Genomic DNA, 26,209 nt, shown 5'->3' with positions numbered 1-26,209 from the left:
TATTTTTAGCAGAGATGGGGTTTCACCGTGTTAGCCAGAACGGTCTTGATCTCCCAGCCTTGTGATCCGCCTGCCTCGGCCTCCCAAAGTGCTGGGATGACAGGCGTGAGCCACCGCGCCCGGCCTGAGACACACATCTTACCTGGACTGCCCTGCTCCAAAACCTTCTCTGGCTCCCTACTGCCCCAAGACAAAATCTGCATGCCTTATCTTGGCCTTCAAGCCTTTGATAGTCAGAGCCTGCCCACTGTCCAGCCTCTTCTCCTTCTGTTCTCCCCATATACCAACCTATGGCCAATGGGCCACAGGCCACTCCAGTCAGGCAGTGCCACAAACAACCTTCGTCCTCCCTCACCTTTCCCTGTGTTGCCTTGATGCTGATTTCCTCAGCTCTAGCTTCCAATTCACTTTTCTTTTCAACTAGGTTTAGTCTACTCATTAACTCACCTAATCGTTCCATTTTTAAATACTTATATTTTTAACTTCTAGTATTTTTGAATATTAGTCTTTTAAACATTTTCCGGTTCTCTTTTCATAATGTTCGGTTCTTCTCTTACAAATCCTATCCCTTCCTTTAGAGCTTTGAATATTAAACACGCCTAATTTTAAAGTCCCTTTGTGACGAGTCTGTTTTCTGTAGTTCTTCAGTCTGTTTTCCCATTTCAGGGTCAGCTGACTCCCTCTCAAAAAAATGAGAGAGAACTGTGTGCTCTATTAATTTTTTTTTTTTTTTTTGAGACGGAGTCTTGGTCTTATTACCCAGGCTGGAGTGCAGTGGTGCGATCTTGGTTCACTGCAACCTCCACCTCTTGAGTTCAAGCGATTCTCCTGCCTCAGCCTCCCGAGTAGCTGAGATTACAGGTGCCCAGACCACGCTCAGCTAACTTATGTATTTTAGTAGAGATGGGGTTCACCATGTTGGTTCAGGCTGGTCTCAAATTGCTGACCTCAGGTGATCCACCCACCTCGGCCTCCCAAAGTGCTGGGATTACAGGTGTGAGCCACTGCACCCGGCCTGCTCTATTAATTTTGAATTTGAGTTTGTCTTCAGTGGAAATTGTCCCCTGTGTCCCATGCAGGCTCTGGGTCATGAAGAATTCCCTGGCCAGGCGCAGTGGCTCAAGCCTGTCATCCCAGCACTTTGGGAGGCCGAGATGGGCGGATCACGAGGTCAGGAGATCGAGACCACCCTGGCTAACACGGTGAAACCCCGTCTCTACTAAAAATACAAAAAATTAGCCGGGCGTGGTGGTGGGCGCCTGTAGTCCCAGCTACTCGGGAGGCTGAGGCAGGAGAATGGCGTGAACCCGGGAGGCGGAGCTTGCAGTGAGCGGAGATTGCGCCACTGCACTCCAGCCTGGGTGACTGAGCGAGACTCTGTCTCAAAAAAAAAAAAAAAAAGAATTCCCTAAGGAATGGTTTGGGATTTGCTTCTGCTGGGGGTCCCTGGAAACACAGGGGGCCTCTATGGGGAAGGAAGTGGAAGCCCCAGGCCTGTAGGGAGCAGGGGCTGGAAGTAGGCTTTCTGCATTAAAGCCAGAGCCACGTGGGAAATGCCCATGCTTGAAATGGAACCGTACCAGAAAAACTACCCACCAGCCTGGGGACACAGCTTGGAATCAGGAAGCTTGAATGGAAACAAAATCACCCATGATTAGAATGAAGAAACCCCAGGCCTGGAAACTGAGCCAGGCAGGCGTTCCTCTGAAGAACCTGGGTGATGTGTTATGTGGAAGTTTGCTGCGCTATTCTCACTACTTTTTACGTCTGTTTAAAATTGTTCATGATAAAAATGTTTATATTAAAAATACTGTAACAAGCTTCGAAGACATTTATCTGGTCCCTAAACACTCTGCATCACTTGGCTTCAATTCTAGCTCCCACTCCGGTTTTTGAGTTCAGCTCTCTGCTTCTGGCATCTGGGAATTTCCCTGCTAGCTTTAGCTGTCAAGCTCAGCTTTGTAATTTAAACATGTTTTCTTGGCATATTTTATCTAGCTTGGAGGGGAAAGGAGGGCTTCACACATCTACTCGATCTCACGCGCTGACTACAAACTCTAACTCATCCTTCAAAGCCCCATTCAAACGTCTCCTCCTCAGGGAAGTGCTCTCCACCTGCCACCAGCCAGAGCTAGGTACACACTCTCTGCCATCCACCCAGGCTCCCACAGTCCCCCTGTACCCGGGTGATGACTTGATGATACGTTTTCTGCCCCCGTAGATAGAGCAAATCTACCTGAGGGCAGGAACTGAGTCTGGGCAGAGCCCAGCACACAACCTGCCAAGCAGCAGGTTCAGTGGCAGCTGCTGCTTTAGGTATAGGCCATGGGGGTTCCTGATTTCCCAAAACAGCAAAACCTATGAGCTGTAATTGTCTGTGTGTGAGAGAGTCTTGCTCTGTCACCCAGGCTGGAGTGCAGTCGTGCGATCTTGGCTTACTGCAATCTCTACCTCCTGGCTTCAAGCAATTCTCCTGCCTCAGCCTCCCGGGTAGCAGGGATTACAAGCGCCCGCCACCACACCTGGCTAGTTTTTGTATTTTCAGTAGAGACGGGGTTTCACCATGTTGACCAGGCTGGTCTCGAACTCCTGACCTCAGATGATTCACCCACCTCGGCCTCCCAAAGTGCTGGGATTACAGGCGTGAGCCTGGCCTATGAGCTGTAGTTCTGCTGTGGGCTTTCACAGAGACTGAGCGATGGCTCCTGCGGGGGGCCAGGGGCCAGGTCCAAACCAGCAGCTGTCTCATCTGCAAAGGGGCCGCTGAAAGTGGGCTCGTCCTCAGCAGTTTTTGTGCCCAGTCCCAAGAGGGAAACAGTAGGGGCAAGCCCAGGCCTAACCCTCAGCCACCCCCACTCCCTGTCTCCCGGCCCAGCAGCCCCTGGTGCCCACAAATAAGCAGGCAGCCCAGCTCTCGGCCCCGGCCCTTTGATCTGGGCAGGCACCAACACCTGGCTGGCGCCCTCCACCTGGCTCCGACCTTATCGGGCCTGGGGAAGGCACAGGTGCCTGGGACACAGGCCAATTAGGTGACTTGCCTAGTTGTCCACTGAGTCACATCCTGGTCTACTCGCCTGGCTTCTTGGCTTAGGTGGCCGAAGGGGTGAGGGCACCCTGGGGGGTCCATCCCAGCTGTGCCAGGGGTATGTGACAGGTGAGGGCCACGGTGTACAGACTAGAGGGTCCCTGAGAATGCCGGGAATTCTCACCATGGCCCAGAGGCCCCCACCCTGGGGACACTGAGATGCAGGCATCCAGACCCCCCCAGGCCCATGGGCAGCAGAGGCAGAGGCCCAGGTCCCTATTACAGGCCAGCTACTCTCCACTGCCAGCCCTTGAGCAAGCCATTTCCCTCTCTTGGGCCTTCGTCCCTCTATCTGGTAAGTGAAGCTGACAAACGGAGCCCGTAGGGTTACTGGAAGAATGAAACAAGATGACGCCTGTGTGTGCTTTGTCCACCTGCACCCAGGCCACCAGGGTGACGAGGGACGGAGTGACTTCTCTTTCACGAGTCCGAGAAGCCAGCCTGGGACAGAACCGCGGAAAGAACCAGGGAACCCTCACACCTGCTTTGAGCCAAGCCCCCCACCACCACCCCCCGCCTGGCCCGTGACCCTCCCACCATTCCCTGCACCTCCTGCCCCCGCTTCCTGGGCTGTGCTGGCCCCGACCATGCTCAGTGGGCATTAAATGGAGGACGCGTGGGGTAGAGCCTTGCTCCAGATGAGGCAGTGAGGCCGGGACCAGGAGGGGGATGAGGCTGAGGCCAGGTCCCCAGTGAGTCAGGGGCCACACAGGGCGGGGGATGGGAAGCTAGGCCTTCTCCCACCCTTTCCTTGCCGGCCTGACAGCCCACTCCTTCCCATGCGCCCACGCGGCTGGAACTCCATTTCCCGGCTGAAGTGCTGGTCACTGCGTGCGCACAGCCCGGGGGGCTGGAGGAACCTGCCTCAGGTGGCAGGGCAGGCAGACTTATTCTGGCCCAGCCAGGAGACCCAGGAAGGGGTAGGGGAGGAGTTGGGCTCATGGCCTGGGAAAACATGATGTCTGCCAGGGCAGGCACCTGGCCACCTGTAGGGGATACTGGACCACACAGCCTTGCCCCATCCTAGCACAGTCAAGTCTCACCTGAGCCCGAGAACCATCGCAACCCCTCTCTCTCAGCCCCAAAGTCCCCATCTGGGCTCTAAGGACAGCTAGGAAGGGGGGCGAGGGGAGTGGCTGTGGCATTCTGCGAGCTCGGGAGGCATTGTGCATACTGGAATGCCACTTAGACAGGTCAGGCAGGTTCCTGGACAGAGCCAGCTCACTCCACACCCTCCCTCCCACAGGAGGGCCCAGGCAGGGGAAGGGGTTCACCGACTGGAACGCAGACCATGGGGACCTCATCCTGCATGTGACTGGGGCTCACAGCCGGAGGGACTCCAGGGCCAAGGGCCCAGAAAAGGCAGAACCCAGGCTGGGGCCACACAGCACGACTAGAACAGAGTCAGGACCCGGCCTCCTGCCCCCAGCCCTGGGTGGCAGCACTGGCCTTAATCTCTGCCCGGGCCTGAGGGGCGCTGCTAAGGGCATTGCCAACATGGCCTCCGCCAGTGGGAAGGCCAGGGAGCCCAGGGCCCAGCTCCCACAAGGCCGTGTCGCGGGGAGGGCAGTCAGAAGGGAGGCATGCTCCCCGGAGGGAGGGGCCGGTGGGCTGCCTAAGTGGTTAATAGCCTCCCACACTGTCCCAGTCCAGCTTCCAGCAGCCTGGGGGCTCAGGCCCTGCTCTGGCAGCCCATCAGAAGCCTGGGCCCCAGGGAACCTCAGGCCCACGTCCAGTCCAGGGCCCAGATTCTCAGGCGCCTGCCCCGGGCTTGGGAACTGCTCTGGGGCTGACTAGGTGGAGTTTTCTGCCTTGTCACCTAAGAGGTGATTCCCAGGGTTGATGGTATTGGAAGGAATATGGGGGAGGGTAGGAGATAAAAACAGGGTCACCACCGCTCTGTTGGCATTGCCCAACTTACTGAATTAAGGAGCTCCCTGCACCAGCCTCAGGAAGGAACCTGGATCGATCACTGGGTCCCGATGAGGCCCCAGGACCCAGAGAAAGGTCACCTCTGCAACCTTTGCCTGCACTCTCCTTTACCTGCCATAGCCCCTCGGGCCAGGTATTATTCATTTTGTCACACAAGAAAAGCAGCAGAGGCTCAGAGAAGCAGCGCCATCGGCGGGCTGCAGTAGTGGGACAGGGATGCAGAGCCCACTCTCCTTCCAGGAGTCAGGACAGGGGAAGACAGACCTGGTGGCAGATGACGGCCAGCAGGACAGGACCCGCAACGCCAACACCTGGGTGTGGGGGAACGTGGGAGGTGGGCCTCACCTGATTGCAGCAGGCCGGCGCCTCGGTCCTTGACCCCAAAGTGCTGCTGGATGTCCAGAAGGACGCCTGGAGGGAAGACAGAGGGTGCTCACTGGCCGAGTCTGATGCTGGTGTCCCCACAGACCAGACCAGCCTCTTTCCCGCCTTGCAGGGCCCAGCCTGGCCGCATCTGCAGAGCTCCTGCTCTGCTGCGACCTCTACTCTGCCCAGGTTTCCCAGGCCTCCTTCCTGCCTCCACGGGGACCTCCTGTCCTCAGCCTGTTCCCATCACTCACAAGGGCCTGAGGGGCAGGGAGAGGCAGGGCTCCTCTGTGGTCATTCTGCCCCATGGGCAATCACGCCTCCTATCTGCCAGCTCGGGCCTCTTCCCTACCTGTGGCCCAGGCCGTGGAGCAACGCAATAGACATGGGCCTTTCCCTCAGGGGGACCAAAAGCCCACCACCCAGAGAGCAGTGGGGGGCCCTGAGAGCTGCGGGGAGCCCTCTGGCCTGGGAGGGGCAGCCACACTCACTCTGGTTCACCTGCACATGTGCACAACCACATTCGCACACACGCACACACACCCACACACACGTGCGCACACCCACACACGTGCACACCCACACACGTGCATGCACACAGACGTGTGCACAAGCACCCACACACACACACACACACGCTCTCACCCCAGCTGCCCTCAGGATTATAACTGGGCCCCCATTTTCAGATTCAGGCCTGGGGTACAGAGGGAAGCAGGCGGGGCTCCAGGCCCACCCGCTTTCTTGGGAGAAGTGGATTTCTTGAGGCCGCACCTGCTCCCAAGCCCAACTACTTTAGGGCTTTGCATGTCACGGGGTGGGGGCAGCAGCTGGACCACCTAGAAACCACTCACAGCTCCAGCAGACTGGCAGAGCCATGGCGCAGCACTCAGCCATGATTAAACACAACCCCCATCCCCGCGGGCCTTGGTCTCCGCCTGCATTATCTCTGAGGACAGAAGGACCCAGGCCACAGGCCGGAGCCCCCCGACCATAGCACATCTGCAGTGAGAAGGGACGGGGAAGAAGGAGGAGGAGGAGGAGGAGATGGCCCTGCCCTTGGGGGCCCCACAGGCAAGGACAGAGGCCTTTGGGGGACTCCAGAGCTCTTCATGATGACGATGATGATGGCAGCATTCAACAGACGACGGTTTGCCTAATTGAGCATTAAATGCCTGTTTAAACCTCACACAGCCCTGGGAGGCTGGTACTAAGATCCAAGTTGACAGATGAGGAAACTGGAGCATAGGAAGTTAGGCCATGGGCTCAAAGTTACACCACGGGGAAGTAGGAAAAAGTGGAATCTCCAGGCCCTGTATGAGGATCCCGTTGGCAGCTGGGACTGGGGGTGCAGAAGGAGTAGGGAGTCTGGAATGTCACTGTCCCTTCCGAGACCCAGGTTGGGATGCTGAGCAATTTCCCGGAATGCAGGAGCAGACGGGCGGATGTCCTAGCAGCCTGACAGCCAGAGAAGCTGTCTTCCTCCTTGTTAATGACCTGAGTGGATTGACCATCATTACCCGTAATGAAGAGGCTGTGTGAGGCCCAGTTAATGACTTAATAACCAAGGCAGGCTGTGGCTTTGCCTTGAAGGTAGAAGCTGGGGCCAGTCCTGGGCCTGTGGATGGCAGGGCCAGCAAGAGGGACCTCTGAGGTGCCCCGACCCAGCCCCAGAGGCTCCTAGCCCCACAACCCATTCCTTTCTGGGTCAGGACTCTGTTCCCCCTCCTGACACGTGGGTTTGATCCCATCCCTCTGTGGCACAGTCAGTCATCTGGGGCTCCCCTGCGTCCAAGGCCCTTCACGAGACCGCAGGGTGCAGGTTTGGCCCTGCCAGCCCTGCCCTCGGGCCTCCCTTCTCAGGACACCACCCCTCCACTAGCCACCCCAAGCTACTCATGACCCCCTCATTCCGCACACTTCCTCTTCTATCCTGGTACAACTTCGTCAACTAGGCTCACTCCTGCCACTTCTTCAAGGCCAGTTCAGATGCCTCCTGTTCTGGAATATCTACCCCGCTTGCTCCCCTCCCACCACCCTCAGTAAGTTAGTTGCCCCCACTCTCCCCCGTCCAAACTCGTTTCGCGCTGGGCCCACCAGGATGAGCGGCAATGCACAGGGAATGCACACAGAAGCACAGCTGGGAGCAGCTCCTGAGCTGAGTCACTAGTTACTGCTTCCCGCTAAGTTCCAAGGAATGCGTGAGGCTTTGAAGATGGTACAGATGCTGTCCTCACTATCTGTGCTGGTATTTATGATTCTCATCCCACTTTATATAGGAAGAAACCCAGGCTCTGAGACATGAAGTAATTGGTCACACAGTCCATTCTGTTTTGGAGGTGAGATCTGAAACCAGGTCTATGGCCAAAGACCAAAGCTTGTTCTCCTGCCACGCTGCCTTCTGCATGGTTTGCTGGTATCCTCCAGGGCAGCACACACATGGCCCACAGGGACTCCACATGTGGGTGAATGTGGCTTCATCCTCCACTAGACCACAAACATGGCAGGAGCCGTGGCGGGTCATCTCCGGGACCCAGGGCAGGGACTGTCGCGATTTTGGTGTCGGGTGGACAAGAGGATGGGCAGAGGCAGGAGGAGGCAGGAGGTTCCCATCCATAGTCCAGAGGAGCGACATGGGTCTGCAGTAACTGCAGGTTCTGTTTCTGGGAGGGAGGCCGTATCAAAATAGCCATCATGACGACATCCTGTGTCCACGGCAAATCAAAGCACTCTCGCTTCCTCCCGGCAGCACATCCCAGCCATCCAGCTGCACACTTCCCCATCCGATGACTTCAAGGTCCAGGATTTGCCTCTGCCTCCAGGAAGCCTTCCCCTGACTTCCTACCACATAGAGCTCCTGGTAGAGGGAGAACATGCCTCCACATCCAGATGGGCATCTAAGGTCTCTGGGAAGTCCTGGGCAGTTCCCAGGACACAGGAAGCTTTGGATAACACGACCTGCCCCCATCCCACCAATGCCCGGCGCTCAGGCTTGGGTCCAAGGCCAAGTTCCAGGAAAAAGACTAGAGAGAACCTTCCCAAGCAGCAGCGCTTCCTGCAGGCTGCGAGGCCCAAGGTCGGACCCTGTCTGAGCCTTTCTGGCTTGCTTTCCCTCTTCCGGGCCTGGAAGCGGCCACAGCCACAGGAGGGCAAGATCCCACTGGCCGCTGGCACGGGAAGTGTGTGTCACAGCAGCTCGGCAGGTCGCCTCAGATTTTCCTTTGGGCTCCAGCATGGCTCGGGCCCACACACCCCTCCCTTCTTAACCACAGCCTTATTTTTAGCCTCTTTCCTGGAGGCTGAGGTTTGGTGGGTCACAGGACGGGACTCACGCCCAGCAGCAGCCTCCCACAGCTCGGGCCAAGCCCACCCCACCAGCCCTGGAACATGCGAAGTGGGGTTCCTACCCCAGATGCAGACCCCAGCCAACACAGCCACAGTGCAGGCCTCTCCAGGCAGCGCCCCAAATCCACAGCCAGAATCATCTCCTGGCCACAGGGTCGTCATCACCCAAGAAAACATTCTGGAACAACATCCACTGACAACAGTTACATACCTTCCAAGACAAGGGAGGTCTCACCTCTTGTCTGAGGCCACCATCCCCTCCTCTGGGCGAACTGTCTCTCACCTGGCAGGGAGGCTGCGCTGGGTCAGTCCTTGGCTTGGGCCCGTGCGTTCAGCCTCACCCCGGCTTCCAGCTCCCGGACAGCAGCCCACAAACACGCCCATACCTCCCTCACCCTGGTGGTAAGGACAGCTCTGACTTGTCCCCCTTCCAGCTGCTCCTTTCCTCTCCTCCTTTCACAGGCGACAGCATTTGTTGTTTTGAGACAGGGTCTTGCTCTCTGACCCAGGCTAAAGTGGCACAAGCACAGCTCACCGCAGCCTCAGCCTTTGGGGCTCCAGCCATCCTCCTGCCTCAGCCTCCCGAGCAGCTGGGACCACAGGCGTGCACCACCACACTCAGCTAAGAAGCTCTGGAGAGTTCTTTCCCTTCCCAAGTCGCTATTCTCACCTCCTTTCCTCCTCTGAAACCAATCACCTGCTGGAGGCTCAACTCCCAGACACTCTCATCCCTGTTTTCCAGCCTCCTGACTCCGATTCCTCAGCTCACCACTGGGTCCCCATTCCCTGAGCAGACCCTGCAGGACACTGCAGGACCCTGGAAGTCAGCCAGGATACCCCTTCGGCTCCCTCTGCCTCATGAATGGGCCCCGGTGATTCTCCATCTGCTTCATCGCCCAGCCTCCTCCCTGGGCTCCTTGCCTCCAGCCCCTGCCAGCCGGCTGCCATCCCTCCTGCTACCTGGTCTCATGAGCTCTTACGAATCTTCTAGAGTTCTAGGTCCCGGCCTGGGCCTCTAGAGACCACAAGACAGTTCTCGGACTCAAGGAGCTACTGCTGTGACCCACTGGTTACCTGTGGCCTCAGAATCGCCCATCAGTCCTTCAAGATCCACTGGCCCAGACCCCTGGCTCAGTAATGGTACCGGTAACAACAATGACAGTGCACATATTGACATGTATCGGCCAACTACTTTGTGCCAGGCGCTGTTCTACGAGGGTCGGCCCGGTGGGTATGGCTGCCTACACACACTTAGCAGCACCTTTGCCACCCAGAATTCTAGCATTTGAGGCCTCCATGACCTGGCCCTGAGCCCGCTCTTCTCCCAACCACAGTGCCCACCACACACACATACAGCCCCCGACTCCAGGCAAAAGCCAATGCCGCTAGCCCTGACTTCACCTCCCTGGACCCCGATTTCTTCCTGGGGAGATCACGGGTCCCCAAACCTGCCTGAGAATCCCAATGACCTTTAAGGAGGGTGTGCTTATTAAAATACAGCTCCCTGGGGCCCTCCCCAAACCTGCAGAGTCACCCTTTCTAGATGTGGGGCCCAAGAATCTATCAACGAAGCGCCCAGGTGATTGGAAACCACTGGCCAGGCTGCTCCGAGCTCCCTGGAATCGCACATCACAGGCCTCCCAGCCCTGGCTACCACTGTGCTTTTTCCTGGGCTCTCACTCTCTAGCCATTAAGACTGGCCTCACCTCTAGGACCTAGATCCAAGGTCGCGTCTACGAGGACGCCTGCCTGTCTCCTCTGAGGCTCTTGGTGAAGCGGTGCCTATAACCTCAAGGGCACTCCCAGAACTGGATGGACTCTGGCCCTGACTTACTCAACAGCTTGCCCCAGACACTCACAGTGATTCCCCATCACTGCTGGTCCTTCAGTAGACCCCAGAGGAGTCAAGCCCCGATTCCAGGACTCCTGGCCTCCTCCTCCCTCCTCCAGCCAGGCCCAATCTGCTGACATCACAGAATCCTCGAAAGGCCAAGGTGTAAGAGGAAACCCACACTGACCATGAGAGCCCTCAGCTCAGGCCAGCCTCAAATACAACATGCCAACAGCGTGATCCTGAGGTCTCTTCCTTCCCAGGCAGCCCAGACAGGGCACCTCAGCTTGTCCCCACATACCCCCTGCTTTCCCCAAGTACAGTCAGTATCAGCCCACGTTCACCTTGCCTGAGCCTCTCTCAGAGCAGCAGGCGGCTTAAATTCTCAAGAGCATGGGCTCCAGAACTGGAGCATCTGGGTTTAAATCCTGGTTTTCCCACTTTCTCTGCTGTGTGACCTTAGGAAAATAGCATAACCTCTCTGTGCCAATTTCCTCCTCTGCAATATGGCTTAATTTGAAGACTTGCTTCATTTCATATGGTTGTTGTGAGGTTTAAGTAGATTAATCCACATAAAGTGTTTAGAACAGTGTCTGGCACATAGTAGGTACTCAATAAATGTCATGTTATCATTGGTCATTAGCTAGTAGGACAGGACACAGCCCCAGCTATGACTTGAGAACAATGGGGCATTCCCACCTTGGTTTTCTTTTATCCAAAATGAGGGCAGATGCCTGGAAAGACAAGGCCTAGGGATCTGAACGGATGGGCCCTGATGCCCTAGATGTGGGGCCCAAGAATCTATCTTGGCTCTAGGAGTGGGAGTGGGGACACCCTAGCAAGGGCTCCAAGAAGGCAGAGGAAAGCCAGAGGCAGGAGGACAGGACCCTGTCCCCAGCCTCCAAGCTCTGGCTAGTACCTCCTTCCAGGTTTGTTTCTTGCTCCAGTGCCGATGCTCTACCCTCATCTCCCCTGTGGCCCTACTCACCCACCTCCCAGCCACCAGGCGAGGACCAGAGGGATCCGCGTCCCCACGTGAGGCCTCAGGGCTGGCTTACGCTGGGAGTCTTACCCCTGCTTCGGTAATTACAGGGGCCTAAGAACCTGGCTCTGCTGACCTGGTGCTGGATGGCTAAGGCTGGGAACCCACAGCCTGGCCCCGCCAGCACCCCACCAGCCTAGGGACTGGGCCAAGGCAGTCCCTGAGCCAGTGCCCTGGACTCAGGCACACTCACTCCTACTTATCACTTATCCTACTTATCCCACAGGGCAAGATCCTGCCCCGTCTGCCCACAGTAGGCTATGTGACCTTCAGGAGCAGCCGGCCTCTACTCTGAGCCTCAGGTTGCCCATTGCAGAAGTGACCCAGAATCCCAAGACATCCCTGTTGGGTTCGTTTCTGAATTTCAACTGGGTTTGTTCTACATGTGCCGGTCCCCTACCCCCATGCCACCCTGCAAATCTGGGTCATTAATGGCAGAGCAGCTTAGTGATCGTCTCTGCAGGGACCATGAGGATGAGGCCCCCAGCCCAGAGCCTTGGCCCCTTAGAGAAACACCCCTCCCCACTCAAGAGCCTGCCGGCAGACCCTGCTAACCCTAGAGACACCACCCCGGAGCCCAGCGCGTCCCCCTCCTCCCTGCTGTGTCTCTATGCCAAGAGTGGGCGGGGCCGGCTGCCAGGCCTCTGCCCTGTGGTTCTAGTCTATCATTTGGGGCCAGCTTTACTGGAACCGGGCTCTCTGCCTTAGCAATTTGGGGGCTTTGCACAGCTACTCCTTCTCCAGCTCAGCCTCCCCAGCCCTGTCCTGGCCCAGGGGCTCCCAAGACCACCAGGGGCCAGGGACAAGGTGGCCACAGCCTTATCATGACCCACAGGGGGTGTGGCCAGTGGGCCATGATATGCCAGCCAGACACAGGATAAGGCAGGGGCCTGGGGAAGAGGGTGGGGAAGAGATAAGAGACTTCAGAATGGTTCCCCTCAAGCCCACAAACCCTCAGCCTTCTCCCCACGTGCTGCTTCCATAGCGGAGGCGGCCAGGGACAGCTGCTCCCCGCCTCACATGGAAGCTGAGATGAAGAAGGTGAGCGGGACACAGGCTGCAGGAGCCAGGCCGAGCTGGGCCCCAGGCTCCCACATCTGGCCTATGTTCTCCACCTGCACCCCAACAACTACCCCCCAAAAAAGGCTGCAAGTAGTTACCCCTCAACATCCATACCAGCTGTCCTCACACGGGTGCCAGAAACAGCTGTGTGACCAAGCAGCCCCACCCCTCCCCAGGCACAGCCCTTTTCAGTTTACAAAGCCTCATCCTGCTCTTCCCCTCCTAGAAGCCCATCCAGGAACCCCATGCCTGACAGTGAAGGAATCTTGAAGACCTCATGGCTCTAGGAGTGGGAGTGGGGACACCCTAGCAAGGGCTCCAAGAAGGCAGAGGAAAGCCAGAGGCAGGAGGACAGGACCCTGTCCCCAGCCTCCAAGCTCTGGCTAGTACCTCCTTCCAGGTTTGTTTCTTGCTCCAGTGCCGATGCTCTACCCTCATCTCCCCTGTGGCCCTACTCACCCACCTCCCAGCCACCAGGCGAGGACCAGGCCCAGAGCAGACCGGTGCTCTTCCTCACACCGCCTCACCGTGTGACCCGGGGCAGCCCTATCTGCAGAAGAGACAGGGCAAAGCTGCCACTGTGCCCTCCTGAATGTAGAAAAGCTGCTCTGCCCAGCTTGGGGGTTGGGCAGCCTCATTGTCAGGGCTGAGGACTGGGTAGACAGGGACTACGGCTGACTACATCCTCCCATTTCCTTCCTGGAGACTCAGGCCCTGAGGCTCATTGTGAGCCCTGGTCAGAACAAAGAGACAGCACCAGCCACTGTCGGAGAAATCCTGATGTCAGTACAGGGGCCTGGTCCCTCACCTGATCTGTCCAAACCTACCAGTGCCCTTTCAGCCCAGAAGGACGTGCTTTGGGTCAGGCAGGTATGAGTCAACCCAAGTCTCAGTCAACTGAGTCTGTGACTCAGTCAACAGGGCTCAAGCCTGGGGCAGTCTCCTATGCATGCAGGGGTCTCAGGTGTGACCCGGCTCTGCCCCCATGGCTACAGGGGGATGGTGAGCCTCCATGGGGATGGGTGCTGTGATGGAGACGGAGCAGAGTACAGTTCAAAACCAGGAGTTAGGCACTCGGTTCAGCCCAGAGCACGGGAGAGGGCATCCTGGAAAGAGGACACGGCTGAGACCCACCAGGGGCAAGCTTGGTTGGCTACTGCAGCTCCTGGGAAGCAGATCTGGTTGTCCTGGGGAAGGGAGGTGCAGGCAGAGCCAGCGACCAGCAGACTAGAGTTCCTGAGACCAAGTGCCCCACACTAACCTTGGGAGCAAGACACCGACAACAGCAAGAGAGGGACAAAAATCATCTACCATGGATTCAGGGGTCAGAGAGAGTCAGAATTTGCCTCCAGTCACACAGTAAAGCTGGCAAAGGCTGGCAGAGCCAGGAACACGAAGCTCAGCCCAGAAGACATTCGGAACCCAGGAGGGAGCCCAGCCTCAGAAGCCTAGGGATCGGGCCAGTGTCCTACTGGCCTCCCTCACTCTCATCCCCCTTCTACCTTCAAGATTTCAGGCCCCTACAGGCAGAAACAAAAGCCACTTCCTATTGCGGAAGGATCCGGGGAAGGGCCAAGGAGTTCCTCCTCTGCGCAGCTCTGAACAGGGCAGCCTCCCTCTCAGAACAGGCTATTGCCTGCAGACCTGCAGCCTTCCTGCCTCGTCCACCAAATGAGAAAGAGGCACAGGCCAGGGCCATCACTGGTCCAGGGTCCCAGATGAAGGTACTGTTTCAAGGCACTTCCTCTGACGGATCAACAACACAGCGGAGGGGCCGGCAGAGCCTGCTGGAAGGTGCGTTGAAGAGGAAGCAGGAGCAAGGAAGAGGGCAGCAGGCAGTTAGTCACAAGGGCAATGGTATTCTAGGCCACCTAGCCCTTCACCTGGGTGCTAAGCTGCCAGTCAGACACTCTGGGTGCCCTCCCCTCAGACCTTAGCTGGAGTTTCCCCACAGTGCAGACGTGGCAGTGGCCAGGACAGGGCCACCTAAGAGGGAAGGCAGGGGCACCGTTTATCCTTAAGGCAGCCATTCTTATCTAAAGAGAGAGCCACAGAGCCACAAGATAGGGCCTGGCTTAGCCCCTACCTACCAGGTGACCCTGTAAAAGACCCTGGGCCTCAGTTTCCCCATCTTTCAATTCTGGATAGACTTAACAGGACAGACCAAAAGAAAAGGCCAATAGGAGAGTGAGCCCCAGCCTGGCGCCCCCTCCTCCTGCACCCAGCTCAGCTGCTCCAGGGAAGCCCCCAAGTCCCTCTCGGCTTGTGTTCCCAGCTGGGTCCCTATGCTCATCGCTCCTTCTGGGTTTGTGTTAAGTGAGCAGTTGCCATGGATACCAGTCTCAGCTTCTTTGGCAGAAAAGGACTCCCCCAGGGCAAGGCTCTGCCTTTCCTCAACAGCCCCCACTCCACCCAACTCCAGGTGCCCAGGCTGCCCTCGGCTGGATCAAAGGGAAAGAAAATAGGTCTTGAGAAGAGAACAGGTACCCCACAGAAGTTGGGGAAGGATCTGAGTTCCCAAATAGTCACTCACCAACCGTAAACAAGGCCGGGGCCAGCTCCCTCTTTCGGGGCCTGGTTCCAGGAACAAAATGCTGCCACCTACACCCTCAGCTCTGCTTCCATTGCACAGAGGAAAGAACGGCAGCCTGGGGGGCAGAGGTGGCTCTGGCACCAGGAAGCAGAGCTGGTTAGAGGGGGCGTGAGACCCCCGTCTGAGGGACTACCTCCTTCTCCTGACCTGGCAGTAAGGAGTGGGCTGAGAATGCAGAGTGGGTGGCTGCTAGGCTGGTAGGGACCATGGGAGCAGCAGCCAGGTGCCCTAGAGGAGCTCAAACTTCCTTGGCTCAATTAAACTGAAATTCATCTACCCAAAGGGCTCTTGCCTGAGCCAGCAGAGCCTCTGCGTTCCGGGCCACAAGCAAGGGTCACACCCCTACCTCCACCCGGGGCTCCTGGGGCTGCAGAGGATGCTGCACTGGCTGGTATGGCCCTGCTCCGCCCCGCGTGTGACCTTGGGTAAGTGTCTTTGTTCTCTGGACGGCTGTGTTCCCATCTGCACAAGGAGGTGCAAGGAAGGAATTAGAAGAGGTTTCTGGGCTACCTCAATTTCATCCAATTGAAGCAACGCTCAGTAAGCAGAGCAAGCACAGGAGCCTGGCCCTCCTCACCCGCTCTGAGGCCTGCTGCCCTCAGGGAGTTCTCATGGGGCAGAGGAGAGGCCGTAATTAGCAGGTTCACCGGGTGGCGCTGGGAATGCTTGCGCAGAGGCAGAAGCTACTAGAGTTCCCAGGATGGAGACCAGCCCTGTGGAGAAGGGAGGGGTTCGCAAAGGTGTCCTGAAAAGGACTGTCATAAACAGAACCAAAAAACAGAACAACGACAAAAAAAATAAATAAATAAAACAGGAACGGCACCGTGGCTAGGGGCCCAGCGTGAGCAGAGGCACGAAGGAGAAGGCAGCTGGCACTCATGAAGCCCTCCGAGGAATCTGGCCCCGTCCCAGGTGCTCGAGATACAGTCTCATTTATCCCACGCAACCCGGGAGGCGGGCGGGAGGGGAATGATCACACAGAAGGCTCAGGGGATGTCTTCAAGGTCACACGGCTGGGAAGCGGAAGAGCTTTGCCTCGAACTCGGTCAGGAAAGACTCTAGACCTACACTGTCCACTCTAGTGGCCCCTGGCCACCGTAGTATTGACATGTGCTGTGAATGGAAAATACACATACTGGGTTTCAAAGACTTAGTATGAAAAAGGAGGCAAAATATCCCATTAACAACACACACATATATATATGTGTGTGTGTGTGTGTGTGTATGTGTGTGTGTATATGTGTATATATATATATATTTTTTTTTTTTTTTTGAGACAGAGTCTCACTCTGTTGCCCAGGCTGGAGTGCAGTGGCGCGATCTGGGCTCACTGCAATCTCTACCTCCTGGGTTCAAGCGATTCTCCTGCCTCAGCCTCCCGAGTAGCTGAGACTACAGGTGTGCACCACCATGCCAGCTAATTTTTGTATTTAGTAGAGACGGGGGTTCACCATGTTGACTAGGCTGGTCTCGAACTTCTGACTTCAGGTGATCCACCAGCCTCGGCCTCCCAAAGTGCTGGGTTTACAGGCATGAGCCACTGCACCCGGCCCTAACAACTTTTATATTGATTACATGTTGAAATATGTTGGATATATTGAGTTAAATAAAATATATTATGAATTAATCACACCTATTTCCTGTACTATTTTCCTTCAGCCACCAGAAAATCTGACATGAATATGTGGCTTACATTATATTCCTTTTGGACAAAGCTGGTCTATACTATGAAAAAACAGATTTTAAGGACAGATTTAAAGAAGGAAAGTGGGACCTCCCTTCATTCTCTGGTGGGGAGCTGACGCCAGGTAGGTGCAAACATTGAAGACTGAGCAACGGAGTGTCTACATCGCCGCCTCTGTCCCAGCCGGGCCAGCCAGCAACAGGTGCACTCAGGCCTGGGATGAGCACTCCCCTGACCCTAGCACATCAAGCCATAGTAGTTACCATAGAGATGATAAATATTCCTAAAAACTGAACTTGGGGAAGTGGAGATGGGGAAATCTACCAGAGAGAGAGGGGCAACCAGGCTTATCCGGAGAGGAAACCTGTGTCTGTTGTGTGCTGGGGGTGGGGTGGTGCGTGAGCTCCCATCCCAGGCCAGGAGAGGGAGGGAGGCGCAGCCCAGGCGGGTGTTTGCACAGGGCTTTCCGGGCCTTCCTCCCTAACTGCCCGCCCCACGCCCCTCTTAGCCACCACTCCCCACCTTCCTTTACCAATTCACCACAAATTTCCTATCTCATTCCCCCGTTCTGACAATCTAACTCTGAGACCCGCTTAGAGGTGGGAGCAGATAAGCGCCAGCCCTCCCTGATTCCACCCTCTCTGGCTCTGCCCCTGGCAGAGGCAGTTCCCCTAAGAACGTCAAAGGGGGTGGTCTGGGGCTGGAAAAAAACAAGCTGGAGAGCGCTCCAGTGCCAGAAGTAGTACCACTCATTCTTCAGCTGAGAAAGGGTGGGAAGACCTCCTCCCAGGCAGAGCCTCACTGTTAGATCTAACACCAGCTTTGCCAGTCGCTTTCCTGGCCATCTTGGACGGGGGCTGTACAGGGACCTTGGTCTCCCCCATCTATGTACGGAAGCCTTTTTTGAACTGACTACAGGTCCCAGCTATTCTCTGATTTCTCCCCCAGAGGGTGGCACTTACTCTCCCAGGTCCCTGGCGGCATGGTGTATGCACGACAGCAGTTGGCGTTCTTGGGAGGTGCTCAATATTCCTGCTCGCTAGACCAAAGTAAGTATCTCTTTGGGACTGCTCGACCCAGAAACGGATGCCACTGGTACCCACTTCCAGCTTCCTCCAGTGGAATGACAGAGAGCCAAAGGGGTTTGAAAGCAGGAATAGGGGGAGGGGGAAGCCTCTGCCCTCCCGTCAGAATTCTTCCCTTCCATTTGACACAGAACTCCATTCAACAGAGGGGGAGACTGAGGCCCGGAGAAAGGCACCAGGTGGTGTGTGGTTTATGCTCCGGCTCTCTTCTCTCAACTGCCGCAAAGTTCGCTTTAGAGTCTGTCCAAAATAAATCCTTCCCTCTCTCTTCTCTCTCTCCTCTCTCTCTCTCTCTGTTGTGTGTGTGTTTGGTAGCTCCAGATTTTACTAAGCTATAGTTAGGCAGTTTCTGGGCCAGCATGCCGGGCACACAGTACTGCTCTCCTCCTGCAGGGAACCCCTACCTATGCCAGTCTGGCCAAAGTCCTTCCCTCTCAAGGCGCCACCATTCCCAACCAGCAGCAGCTCAGTCTAGGGCAAATGCTTACCCCTGGAGCCACCCCTAAGAGCTGGGGAGGGGAGCCAGCAGAAGGAAATTCCAGAACCACGTGCGTCCCCCAAAGGCCCAATGATCAATCAACTCACAAACGAGCAAACAGACCTAAACACACCCTGAGACTGGCCCAAGGTCACACACCAAGCACATTAGGAGCAAATGCGGGGCTAGAACCCAGTTGTTCTATCGATCCCAATCCCGTCCCCAAGGCTGATTCCCAGAGATGCTCCCTGAGGTTGAGGCTCCACGTCTCTAGCTTCAGAGGCCTGCGCCCTACCCTACACCCCAAGCACCACAGAGCAGGGGGAGGCGTCTTCAGGCCTCTGTACAGGGCCAGCTGCAAACCGCAGCCTGGGTCCCCAGGCGCCGCGGACCCGCCCCGCCCCTCCCTCCGCTCCCCGCAGCCCGGAGCCTTTGTCAGCCACGCGCTCACACACACAACCGCGCCGCCACGCGCACACACACCCGGTCTCCCTAGCCCACACCCGCAAGGGGCGCGCGCACTCGCCGCACGCACGCAGGGGGGTGGAGGCGGCGGAGAAAGGAAGGAACTGACGGGCCATGGACGGACAGACGGCCTGGGCTGGGGGAAGGGAAGGAGGCCCGGGAAGCTGCAGCTGGGGTCGGAGGGGGAGCACAGACAAGGAGGCAGAGAGACGCAGAGGAGACTCTTGGAGAAGAGGACAACGGATGAGCCGTCAAGGGCTGGCGAGGACGCGCGGGCTGCTCCAGGGGTGGGGACTCACCTAACCCTTGGCCCCGGGTGTGTATGAGCGGGGAGCTGGATTGTACCCGTGGAGCACGGAGGCATCCCTTGCCCAGTTGTGCCTGAGCAGAGGGTCCGTAGGGACCTCACGTAGGTCCTGGAGATAGTAGGCCTGGGACCAAAAGCTCTCTGGGGTACCTTCCTCGAGGCGGGTGGTGGGATGGCGGGGGGGTCCTGGTCCTCGGGCTGGGTGGGGCCCTTGCTCACCTGCCACGGTGTACCTGTCCAGGTAGTTGAGCACGTTGCCCAAGCTGAGGATAGCGGCGGCTGCCCCCCGCCCGCGGCCCAAGCTGGCCGGTTTCGGCTGCTGCGCGCCGGGGCCCTTTGCAGTAGCTGCGCAGCCGGGGGTGCCAGGGGTGCCGGGGGGTCCGGTCGGGGCCCGCCTTACGCTGCCCGACAGCGTCTGCACCTCATCGTCCGCGGCCGAGACTCCAGCGCCGCCCGCGCCCCGCGCCCCGCAGCAACCGCTACCGCCAGCCCCTCGCTGCGCCCCCCGGCGCCGGCGCCGCCGCTCCGCGTCCGCCTCCTCCTCCTCCGCGCCGCCCGCCGCCGCCGAGGCGCATTCCAGGCACATCATGCCGGCCGGGATCGGGGCGGCGGGAGGCGCGGGGGGCGCGGGGCCCAGCTTGGGCCCGCTCAGCGCGTGTGTGCGCCGCGGAGCCGCCGCTGCACCATCCCGGTCGGGCCCCGTCGGCTCCTGCGCTCCGACCCCGGCTGCGGCGCCGCCACCGCTCAGCTCGATGCGCCGCCGTCGCCGCCGCGGCTCTGACAGCTGCGGCCCGGCCCCGCCCACCGGGCCCGCGCCCAATCAGCTCCGGGCTCGGGCCACAGCCCCGCCCCGCACGTGCTGCCCCGGGGATGGGCGCCCGGGGGCGAGGGGCCGGGGCTGCAGAGCCCCTCCCGCTAACGGGAGCGCAGTCACGCCGGGGCCGCCCGGCCGTGAACGCCCGCGGGGAGCGGAAGAAGGTTTGCTCCGGCTACGGAGCTGGGAGCAGGGTGCTAGTGACGGGGCTCCCAGCACCTACTCAGTACCCTTCACCCAACCCCTGCCTCGGGCATGGACTGCCGGGGGAGGCTCTGGGAGCCGGGCGGAGGGCTTGAGCCTAGCGTATCTGGGCGAACTGGAGGGAGGAGTCTCAGATAACTAAAGTCAGGGGCGCCGGTTGGAGAGCCGGTGGCTCCTCCGATGCTCACACGCCCCGATTTAAACAGTTCAGGGAGGGCCCAGAACCTAGACCTCCACCAGTCATGGTGGGCTGTGTCGCCCATCTCCCCAGGGCAACCCAGATCCAGCCCCCAATCTACTCCCGACCCATTCCTGTGTAGGCACCAGGACCCTACCCTTGCCCCACAGAGTGGCCGGCAGCCCCTGGCAGGGAGAACCAGGGTTCTGATTGGCGCCCAACAGAAACAGGATATTCAGAAGGGCCCTTCTCTCCTGAGGGACCACATCTCCAAGCTTCAGACTTCCAGGTACATGCTAGCAAGGGTACAAAGCCCCCAGTGGCAGACAGGAGGCGGGGTCCCAGCTCAGCTGTGCCCTGGTGTGTGGCATGACCCTGAACATGACACCCACTCTCTGGGTCTCCGTTTCTGTATCTGGGGGCAGATGGCAGGATGGGATTCAGTCTGGAAATCCATGGGTGGTCACTTCCCCTTGGTGGGACGGTGCAGGGGTCTGCCTCCTACGAAGAGTGGTTGGGGAGCTCCTGCGTTCCTGACATCTCATCACGGTTTCTCCCCTCCTCAGGTGCTGTGGCTCTGTGATGATCTCCCCTTTCCCTCCCCCATTCACCTGTCTGGGGCTTTAATTGAAATTAAAATCCTGTACAAAGTGCAGAGGACAGAATGTTAGAACTGGACAGACCCTCGGAAACCAGTTAATTATTCCCTGTGTTTCACAGACAAGTCCCAGGGCACGGATGTGAGCCATTATGAACAGGCAGTGAGTCTGTGGCAGGGCTGGAGCCGCCCTGGGCTCTGGCTTATCCCCGAGGGCTGGAGCTCAGTCCCCACTACAGGCTTTTCTGGACCCCACGTCCGCAGGCAGGTGCATCTGATGAAGCTGTCGGCCACAGTGAGTCATGGCATAGCCAACGGGTGACGCAGCACGAGGCACCCCCCGCCCCCCTCCACTGTCTCTTGTGAGCAGAGTTAATCCCCAAGCTGGTGTTTCTTGGCGCCTTCGAGGTGTATTTTAAATTCTGCAAAGTGACTAAAAATATGCTTCAGCGTGCTGGGTATGAATGACTGTGACGGGAGGGTTAGGAAAACAGATTTCATTCTGAAAGTTGCCTGCTGCCTCTTTCCAGCTTGCTGAGCTCAGGCCTGCAAAGGCGGATGGGGGGAGTTCCCCATGGTGGCCTGGCATGACGGGTGATTAACAAGCAAAGATACAGCTAGGATCTCCATGGGGCTACAACCCAGTCCCGGCAATGATCCTCCTGAGTGTGTGATGGTGCTAGCAGGTGGACAGAGTCCAGCTGTGGGAGGCTGTCCAGCTGTGGAACTGTGTCTAGTGGTGAAGGAGGCACAACCACGGCTCTAGACCCAACCCCAGGGTCCCCTTCCCATGCCTCAAAACTCCTCATCGCTTTGGCCACAGTCCTGTCCAGGGGCACACTTTCGGCCTTGACAGAAAGGGGAGCATTCTCTTTCGACTGCCTTCCCTTTTCACCACTGGGATGGTCCCAGAACAGGGGAAGAGGGTGGCATGAGCCTTTCAAACCTGGGGGACCTCTGGGCTGCCACCAAGCCAGCCAGCCATTCCCACTGTGTTTCGCTGGGGATCCAACTCAAAGGCAGTCTCTAGAATAGGTCCTTGTGTGGGATAAGGGGCCACCAAGGGCAGAGGGACAGGGAGGACAAGAAGCCCTGTCTGGTCGTGCAGCCCGGGACAAATCCCTGCAGCCTTCTGAGACGTTCTGGCACTATCCTGGGCCGTCAGACAGAGTACTGGTAGGGTTCTTTCCTCCGTCTCGCCAATGAAGAAACTGAGGCCCAGGGAAAAGAAGTCATTTGCCCAAGGTTGAACACCTGGTAAATGACAGCGCCTGGACTAAACCCAGGTGTGTCTGCCGTCTAATCCAGCACTTCCTCCACTGCCCCGCACGCTGCCTTCAGCCTGGGCGGGATTCTGCTTCCTCGTCAGTATAACAGGAGGCTGAACTCCATGGCTAAAGGACCTTCTGATATTCATTCATTAGGTCTAGATCACAGCTTCAAAAACAAATGGGGGCCGGGTGTGGTGGCTCATGCCTATAATCCAGCACTTTGGGAGGCCGAGGTGGGTGGATCACCTGAGGTCAGGAGTCCGAAACCAGCATGACCAACATGGTGAAACCCTGTCTCTACTAAAAATACAAAAATTAGCCGGGCATGGTGGTGCGTGCCTGTAATCCCAGCTACTTAGGAAGCTGAGGCAGGAGAATTGCTTGAACTTGGGAGGCAGAGGTTGCAGTGAGCCGAGATCACGCCGCTGCATTCCAGCCTGGGTGACAGAGTGAGACTCCATCTCAAAAAACAAAAAACAAAAAAAGTGGGGTGGGGGGCGGGGGAAGGAAAGAAAAAGAAAACACACACACACAAAAAAAGAAAAAAATGGGGCACAGGACATTAATGGCCATTATTCAAAGAGCATGTATATTTGGGAAGTAGTGGGATAAACACAGAAAAGTAGGTTTCCTTACTCAGAGACTTTTCAGAGCCTTTACTATGAGAATGGACACTCTGAATCTCCCAGAGGGAGATGTAGGATGCCACGTTCCCAGGTGTGTGTGACCACAGAATGTCTTGCAAGACGAGAGCTCTGCAGGACACTCGGAGAAATACTGGCCTAGAATGCACTTGCTCCTCCCTGGCTGGTAATTGGGAGCTCAGCCCATCTGCCCTCTGCCCATCCTCCCACATGGGAGTGTCTCCAGGGCTCAGGCCTCTGTTGCTTCCCTTCCCCCTTGGCAGCTTCTGCCTTGGCAGCCTCTCACCTAGGCCTGAACTTTACTTTTTTTGAAAAAATTTTTAAGAGGCAGGGTCTGGGCCGGGCGCGGTGGCTCACGCCTGTAATCCCAGCACTTTGAGAGGCCAAGACGGGTGGATCACGAGGTCAGGAGATCGAGACCATCTTGGCTAACATGGTGAAACCCTGTCTCTACTGAAAAATACAAAAAAGTAGCCAGGTGACGTGGCGGGCGCCTGTAGTCCCAGCTACTCGGGAGGCTGAGGCCGTAGAATGGTGTAAACCTGGGAGGCGGAGCTTGCAGTGAGCTGAGATCCGGCCACTGCACTCCAGCCCGGGCGACAGAGCGAGACTCCGTCTCAAAAAAAAAAAAAAAAAAAAAAAAAAAAAGAGGCAGGGTCTGTCTTACCCAGGCTGGAATGCAGTGTGCAACCATAGCTCATGGTAACTTTGAACTCTTGGGCTCAAGAAGGGGCTTCCTGATGCTGGGCGCAGTGGCTCATGCCTGTAATCCCAGCACTTTGGGAGGCCAAGGTGGGCAGATCACTTGAGGTCAGGAATTCAAGATCAGCCTGGCCAACATGGAGAAACCCCATCTTTAATAAAAATACAAAATTAGCTGGGTGTGGTGGCGTGCGCCTGTAATCCCAGCTACTTGGGAAGAGAATGGTTTGAACCCAGGAGGCAGAGGTTGTAGTGAGCCAAGATCACACCACTGCACTCCAGCCTGAGTGACAGAGTGAGACTCTGTCTCAAAACAACAATAACAAAAAGAAACACACAGAGAGCCAAGACAGACAGGAGCAAAGACAGAGAAACAGGGACTTTCATATTCCAGCCTGGGCGACAGAGCAAGACTCCGTCTCAGGGAGAAAAAAATAATAATTAAAAAAAATATATATATATATAAAGAAGAGTCTTCCTCTCCTGAGGGTCCACACCTCAGCCTCCTGAAAGGCTGGGACTATAAGCGTGCACCACCACACCCAGCATTTTTTTTTTTTTTAGGGAAAGGCTCTCACTATGTTGACCAGGCTGGTCTCAAACTCGGGCTCAAGTGATCCTCCCACCTCAGCCTACCAAAATGCTAGGGTTAGAGGCATGAGCCACCGTGAGCAGCCATGGCCTCAACTTTCAGTGATCATCCATGTAACTATGACACCCCAACCTCCGTCTCTAGACAGGGCCTCATCTCCAAACACGAGATCCATATGTGGTCTCCTACACACACCTCCCACCAGATATCCCACACGTACCTTAGACTCAGCACATTTGAAAACGAACTTGTCATCCTTCCTCCAACCTGCTCCCACTCTGGTATCATTTATCTTTTGTCAAAAAGCACCATCATCCATGCTGTCGCCAAGCAGGAAGCCTGGGGGCCACGTGGGGCTCCTTCTCCTCAACACCCACATCTGAGGGCTTTCAATTTCCTCTCTTGAACCTCTCCCCATGTCCACATTGCCTACTGGCTTAGCTCAGGCCTCTCTGTCTCACCTGGACCCTTGTACAGTTCAACATCACCTGTTCCCACATCCCCCTCCAGTTTTTTGTTTGTTTTGTTTTGTTTGTTTGTTTTTTGAGACAGAGTCTTGCTCTGTCCCCCAGGCTGGAGTGCAATGGCACAGTCTCGGCTCGCTGCAACCTCCACCTCCTGGGTTCAAGCAATTCTCCTGCCTCAGCCTCCTGAGTAGCTGGGATTACAGGTGCGCACCACCATGCCTGGCTAATTTTTTTCTTTTTTTTTTGGTAGAGACGGGGCTTCATCATGTTGGCCAGGTTGGTCTTGAACTCCTGGCCTCAAGTGATCCACACACCTTGGCCTCCCAAAGTGCTGGGATTACAGGCTTGAGCCACTGTGCCCAGCGGGCCTCCCAGTCGTTTCTCCATATTGCTTGCCGGTCACTTTCTGAATCCCACAAAGGACCTCATCACTACCTTGAGTGAAACCTTTCTAAGGCTCTTCACTGGCTATAGGGTTAAAAATGTCTGCGTTCCTGGCCAGACTCGGTGGCTCACGCCTGTAATCCCAGCACTTTGGGAGGTCCAGGTGGGCGGATCATGAGGTCAGGAGTTTCACCTCGCTAACACGGTGAAACCCTGTCTCTACTAAAAATACAAAAACAAAATTAGCCGGGCATGGTGGCGGGCCCCTGTAGTCCCATCTACTCAGGAGGCTGAGGTGGGAGAATGGCGTGAACCCAGGAGGTGGAGCTTGTAGTGAGCCGAGATCGTGCCACTGTACTCCAGCCTGGGTGACAGAGTGAGACTCTGTCCATCTCAAAAAGAAAAAAGAAACGTCTACGTTTCTTAATGATCTCTAAGAGCCTTCACAACGTTTCACAACCCATGACCATCTCCAGCCTCAGCTCCTACGACCCATCTCTCAGAATTACACTGAACATGGAGCTTCCTGAACTCATACTTCCTGGAGCCTGGGGGAGGGGCAAGCATTGGGGCACTTTTCTATAGCCCCTGTCCTCCCATCAACAAAAAAGCCCTTGTCCCACTAGCACAATGATGATTCAGGACCACGGAGAGCATCCACGTGCCACCCCGACCCCCGACCCTGACTGAGGCAGGCTCTGCCTGTGCCGCCTATTCACTCTCTCTTCCCACTTGTCCTTCAGGAACCCAGCACAGAAACAGCTTCCTCCAGGAAGCCTTCCCTGGCCCACCTTAACAATCATTTTCTCCTCTGGGCTATTGAGCAACCTGTATATCCTTCCATCACACCAACGCTGTGCTGATTTTTGTCTGAGAAAGAATCTGTTCCCCGTCCTTCACCAACAGACCGTAAGCCTCGAGGGCCCATACCCTTTCTGATTCATCTCCACGAGCCAGTACAGAGGAGGTGCTCAAAGAATGTTTGTTGATTGAGTAAATGATGTTTAGCAGGTGCCCAGGAAATGTACATTGATTTGCATCATGTGTCTGTTGTTCTGAATGACGCAGAAACGAGATTCCTCT

The 26,209-nt window shown here is 56.8% G+C and overlaps 1 protein-coding gene across 2 annotated transcripts in view; it reads right to left on the bottom strand.

The window, feature by feature from the left end:
- SPNS2 (SPNS lysolipid transporter 2, sphingosine-1-phosphate) overlaps window positions 1-20,033 on the bottom strand; it is a 41,332-nt gene extending 21,299 nt beyond the window's left edge. Inside the window, exons 1-2 of one of the 2 annotated variants that reach the window (XR_005236749.2) lie at window positions 19,492-19,979; window positions 5,363-5,428 (exon numbers count right to left, since the gene is read on the bottom strand). Coding sequence is in view for 1 of the 2 variants with exons in the window: in XM_008009918.3 (XP_008008109.1) it covers window positions 5,363-5,428; window positions 19,492-19,861 (436 nt within the window). In the remaining variant the exon portion in view is untranslated. Of the gene's footprint in view, window positions 1-5,362; window positions 5,429-19,491 lie in introns of both variants that reach the window. The other variant, XM_008009918.3, reaches the window with a different exon arrangement.
- Between the last annotated feature and the right edge of the window lie 6,176 nt (window positions 20,034-26,209).

The sequence above is a fragment of the Chlorocebus sabaeus genome, chromosome 16 (genome assembly GCF_047675955.1).
Source record: "Chlorocebus sabaeus isolate Y175 chromosome 16, mChlSab1.0.hap1, whole genome shotgun sequence".
NCBI lineage: Eukaryota > Metazoa > Chordata > Mammalia > Primates > Cercopithecidae > Chlorocebus > Chlorocebus sabaeus.
This window is presented reverse-complemented; position numbering and strand designations above follow the sequence as displayed.